At 42.1% G+C, this 6,028-nt stretch overlaps 1 protein-coding gene across 1 annotated transcript in view; it reads right to left on the bottom strand.

Annotated features, from left to right (window-relative positions):
• Window positions 1-6,028, bottom strand: part of LOC106810678 (multidrug resistance-associated protein 4-like) — a 44,168-nt gene that overhangs the window by 32,096 nt on the left and 6,044 nt on the right. The window contains exon 3 of the mRNA XM_014814108.1: window positions 3,717-3,840. Coding sequence (XP_014669594.1) covers window positions 3,717-3,840 — 124 coding nt within the window. The remainder of the gene's footprint in view (window positions 1-3,716; window positions 3,841-6,028) is intronic.

The raw sequence follows: 6,028 nt of genomic DNA, 5'->3' as shown, positions 1-6,028 counted from the left end.
TAACATGTCACAGCTGTGCAGCAGTGAGCAATGGCGGCGTAATGTTGTGTGTGCATAGAGCATTTACACGGAATTGACAAGGACTGTCGGCCATATAGGTGAAACTGACAATTAGAGTATAGAACATTAAGAATTTGTTAGTACTCAGTATTACTATTAGATTTCGTATTTATTTAGGCATTAATATTTATTGAAACGTTTCAAGTGCGGCTGTGCTAGCCAGTATGCTTGTAGGAATTGACGTAAAGTAGCGGTAATAAAAAGTAAACATTATCCAAGTTAGCCTCAAACGCACACTTTTATTATGTTCTAAGCCGAATTAGACAAAAAAAATACTCCACGCACAGTAACTCGCAATTCGTAATTTAGGTCAAACTTGACTATCGCCATAAATGCTATCATTGCGTTCCATAACTCAGAACCCGATTGCAAACTGGGCACGCCCTCTCAATTATTAGTTGGTAAGACCGGTAAGGAAGCTCTTGGCCAAATTGACACTGAAACCCAACTTCGTCAGCTAGATATGATGAGTTGAATACACTTTCCTGCGCCTTAGCCTGGCGTAATATTCCGCAGAGATTATAGGTAAGACATCGTGTCTATATGTATACCAGAGAGACATGATTACAAATTGCGCGGTGCACAGCCTTTGCTGTTGATCCTGAGCGCTGGCGGCACGTGGATGAGACGCGGCGTTCCGCACGGATATGCGCACGCGACCGCGGGGATGTTCAAGTTTTGAAGCGGGCTTGTCCGCAGTGGAGGCGTGCGCTAAAATCGAGGCCGCGCAGCCGTCTCCACAGTGGTCAGCGGATGGTCTGTAGTTTTTAGAAGCTAACAATGAAGACTTTGTTTAAATAAGAACTATCGGCGCTAAATAAGAGCAATATACAGACCTTTGAATTTCTTGACTAGTCAGTCAAAGGGCTTGTTGGGGCTCCATTATGCAGAGCTTCGCAATTGAAAAGGCCCATGAAATTGTCAAGTGGAATTGTGTTTTTCGGAACCCCAAAGAAAATGTCTCCCCTCAGGCTCTTAAATGCACCCCTCCCTGATCAATCACGCATTCAGGCGTCAACAATAACATTAAGCAGAGATGAAATTGTGTGGAGTTTGTGGCTCTTGACGCACGTGCATTGACGTACAAGACTGTTGAAAGCACAGGCATTTGGGAGTTGAAACGTCTCAATAAAATAAATATTCACGACAATTTTTACAATGATCGACCGCCCTGTGTGCAAAAATAGGTGAACTGAACGTATGTAAAACAATATACGGTTAGTACTTACTGTGACATATCCGTGACTAACTGACACCCACTAAAATTGGTAAAATGTTCCATTCACCTTATGAGATGCTGAAAATTGCGAGGTTATCATCGCAGTAACTCCCGAACAGCGGCGTACGTCACAAGAGCTAATATGTAAACAACACGCGTGCTTGCGAGGTGCCGGCGGGCGCAGAGTCGAGGTTTGGAGTTGGGTGGTTCGAGACATTTAATCATCTGTAATTCACTTCCGCGTGCATCTATTTGCTAATATATTTGACTAATCGTGCGTCAATAAAACTCAATATTTACAAAAATATATAGCTAGACGTGTCTATAGGTATCTAGATTTCTAGATGTGTAACTCAATTCGTTTCGCGGAGATATGAGAGTTAATATACAGCTTGCCTGGCGTCTATAGCCGTGCGTATATTAGGCCTCTATGGAGGCGATACAGCGGCGCATATATTTGCTAATAATATTGACTAATCGTGCGTACAATAAAAACTCATTATTCACAGGAGATTATAGCTAAGACATGTGTCTATATGTAATGTAGATTTCTAGAAAATGTAACTCATTTCGCTCGCCGAGATATGAGAGTTAATACATAGCGTAAATAGCGTTATGCGCGGGGGGGGGGGTTACCAGCTGTACACAATGCGCAGTATAGGTGGGCGCGGTTCGAACATTTAAATCATCTAATAATTCACTTCTAAGGAATATCTACATTGGGCACCCCCTCTAATATTTATAGTACTGCCATAAGCTACAACTGTGCCAAAGGTTGATGCTTTTGTCCGCTCTGTAACGATCATGATGCTAAGGGACCTGACTAAATGCCAAGCGACCAGGACATAGCCCCACAGCTAAACTGCACTGCTAACTTAAGTATGCATGTTTGATAAGCCACATTTGTGCATCCGTGTTAAACATCCACATTGTCTGACACGCTCTCGCCAGCTACCATGTTGCATTTTAGCTGAAGCGTTGTAGTTTACGTGTTTTTCCACTGGCACATTTTTGTGTTGTAATGCACCTGTAAATGTGGCCTCCAGCCCGAATACACGACGTGCACCTAGCCTGTTCCTGTGGCCTTCACTGACAAGCAGGATCTTCGTACATTTGGTCATTTAATTCATTATAATAACTCTTACTAAAAGTATTTTTACAATTGCAAGGGACATACCTTGGTGTTGCTGCTGATAGGCTGATGCTGAGTGAGGTTAAGTATGCAAGTTAACTAAATAAATGCAAAGCATTGCCTTGCGAGTGTTTTCCCCTGCATTGACAGTCTAAGCGAGGCAGGCCGCCTTCGCTCAATTCTCAGCCGCCACACAGAAATTTGTCCCAAAACACAGCCTGGCTGATGAAAAATCACTGTTCTTGAAGTTCTTCTATCAATAAACTACACTTTCTCATACAATAGTCTCATACAATATGTTCAGAATACCTTAGAATGCACCAAATTCAACCATTTTTTCAAAAATTTCCCTGACGCTTTTTATTTAGGATCTCAAATGCGCAAACATGGGCGCGGTTCGAACATTTAATCATCTATAATTCACTTCTAAGGAATATCTACATTGGGCACCCCCTCTAATATTTATAGTACTGCCATAAGCTACAACTGTGCCAAGGTTGATGCTTTTGTCCGCTCTGTAACGATCATGATGCTAAGGGACCTGACTAAATGCCAAGGACCAGGACATAGCCCCACAGCTAAACTGCACTGCTAACTTAAGTATGCATGTTTGATAACCACATTGTGCATCCGTGTTACACATCCACATTGTCTGACACGCTCTCGCCAGCTACCATGTTGCATTTTAGCTAAACGTTGTAGTTTACGTGTGTTTCCACTGGCACATTTTGTGTTGTAATGCACCTGTAAATTGGCCTCCAGCCCGAATACACGACGTGCACCTAGCCTGTTCCTGTGCCTTCACTGACAAGCAGGATCTTCGTACATTTGGTCATTTAATTCATTATAATAACTCTTACTAAAAGTATTTTTACAATTGCAAGGACATACCTAGTTGGTGTTGCTGCTGATAGGCTGATGCTGAGTGAGGTTAAGTATGCAAGTTAACTAAATAAATGCAAAGCATTGCCTTGCGAGTGTTTCCCCTGCATTGACAGTCTAAGCGAGGCAGGCCGCCTCGCTCAAATTCTCAGCCGCCACACAGAAATTTGTCCAAAACACAGCCTGGCTGATGAAAATCACTGTTCTTGAGTTCTTCTATCAATAAACTACACTTTCTCATACAATAGTCTCATACAATATGTTCAGAATAGCTTAGAATGCACCAAATTCAACCATTTTTTCAAAAATTTCCCTGGACGCTTTTTATTAGGATCTCAAAATGCGCAAACACACCAAAAAAAATTTACCACCTCACAGGCGTTTTTGGCCAGGGGAAACACTGCCTTGCGATAAGGTGCTCACCTCCATAAGTAGCAGGAGACCCAGAAGCATTGACTGTCTTCCAAAGCAGCGGAACATGGCGCGTCGCAGGCTCGGCAGTGACTGACCATCTTCGCTAGCACTCCGCAGCTCCTTGTTCCACTCCCTGAGAAGAATCAGGATCCATTGTCTATCATTAATCGCGTGACGCAGAGCACGGCTGTTATGTCAATACTGACAGCAGACAATAGCAGTAAATTGTAGGCAGCTTGGACGAAACTCAGATTTCCCAGCTCGGGTGCATAAAATCGTTGAATGTTAGGCTGAGCAAATTCCATTACCAAAAATATGTTTGTTAGAATGTTTTTTACAGGCAGTACAAAATGGGATACGTATGCTACATGGAATTTATATATATTAAATTATTTTACACTATATATATTAACAGTCACTGTGCACAGTGAGCAATGGCGGCGTTAGTGTGTGTGCATAGAGCATTTACACGGAATTGACAGGAAACTGTCGGCAATAATAGGTGAAACTGAAATAGAGTATAGAAACATTAAGAAATTTGTAGTACTAGTATTACTATTAGATTTCGTATTTATTTAGCATTATATTTTATTGAAACGTTTCAAGTGCCTGTGCTAGTCAGTATGCTTGTAGAATTGACGTAAATAGCGTAATAAAAAGTAAACATTATCAATTAAGCCTCAAAACGCCACACTTTTATTTGTTCTAAGCCGAATTAGACAAAAAAACATACTCACCACAGGTAACCCAATTCGTAATTTTAGGTCAAACTTGACTATCCCATAAATCATTAACTAGAACCGATTGCAATGGGCACCCCCTTCAATATTAGTTGGTAGACCGCTAAGGAAGCTCTGTGCCAAATTTGACACTATAACCCAACTCGTCACTAGATATAAGAGTTAATACACTTTCCTGCCGCCTTTAGCCGTGCGTAATATTCACAGAGATTATAGGTAAGACATGTGTCTATATGTATCCAGAGAGACATGATACAAGATTGCGTGGCACAGCTTTGCTGTTGATCCTGAGCGCTGCGCACGGATGAGACGCGCAGTTCCGCGGGATATGCGCACGCGACCGCGGGGGATGTTCAAGTTTGAAGCGCTGTCCGCAGTGGAGGCGTGCGCTAAATTCGAGGCCCGGCGCACGTCTCCACAGTGGTCAGCGGATGGTCTGTAGTTTTAGAAGCTAACAATGAAGACTTTGTTCTAAATAAGAACTATCGGCGGCTAAATAAGAGCAATATACAGACCTTTGAATTTCTTGACTAGTCAGTCAAAGGGCTTGTTGGGGGTCCATTATGCAGAGCTTCCAATTGAAAAGGCCCATGAAATTGTCAAGTGGAATTGTGTTTTTCGGAACCCCAAAGAAAATGTCTCCCTCAGGCTCTTACATGCACCCCCTCCCTGATCAATCACGCATTCAGGCGTCAACAATAACATTAACAGAGATGAAATTGTGTTGAGTTTGTGGCTCTTGACGCACGTGCATTGACGTACAAGACTGTTGAAAGCACAGGCATTTGGGAGTTGGAACGTCTCAATAAAAATAAATATTCACACAATTTTTCACAATGATCGACCGCCTGTGTGCAAAATAGGTGAACTGAACGTATGTAAAACATATACGGTTAGTACTTACTGTGACATATCCGTGACTAACTGACACCACTAAATTGGTAAAATGTTCCATTCACCTTATGAGATGCTGAGAAATTACGAGGTTATCATCGCAGAACTCCCGAACACCGTACGTCACAAAGCTATATGTAAACAAACACGCGTGTTGCGAGGTGCCGGCGGGCGCGGAGTCGGGTTTGGAGTTGGGTGGTTCGAACATTTAATCATCTGTAATTCACTTCCGCGTGCATCTATTTGCTAATATATTGACTAATCGTGCGTCAATAAACTCAATATTTACAAAAATTATAGCTAAGACGTGTCTATAGGTATCTAGATTTCTAGATGTGTAACTCAATTCGTTCGCGAGATATGAGAGTTAATACACTTGCCTGGCGTCTATAGCCGTGCGTATATTAGCCTATATGAGCGATACAGCGCGCATATATTTGCTAATATATTGACTAATCGTGCGTCAATAAACTCATTATTCACAGAGATTATAGCTAAGACATGTGTCTATATGTATGTAGATTTCTAGAAATGTAACTCATTTCGCTCGCGAGATATGAGAGTTAATACATAGCGTAATAGCGTATGCGCGGGGGGGGGGTACCAGCTGCACACAATGCGTCAGTATAGGCGGGCGCGGTTCGAACATTTAATTATCTATAATTCACTTCTAAGGAATATGATCTA

The sequence above is a fragment of the Priapulus caudatus genome, unplaced genomic scaffold (assembly GCF_000485595.1).
Source record: "Priapulus caudatus unplaced genomic scaffold, Priapulus_caudatus-5.0.1 Scaffold462, whole genome shotgun sequence".
NCBI classification, from domain to species: domain Eukaryota; kingdom Metazoa; phylum Priapulida; class Priapulimorpha; order Priapulimorphida; family Priapulidae; genus Priapulus; species Priapulus caudatus.
Note: the sequence above shows the minus strand (reverse complement) of the source record. Positions and strands in the feature narration are given on the sequence as shown.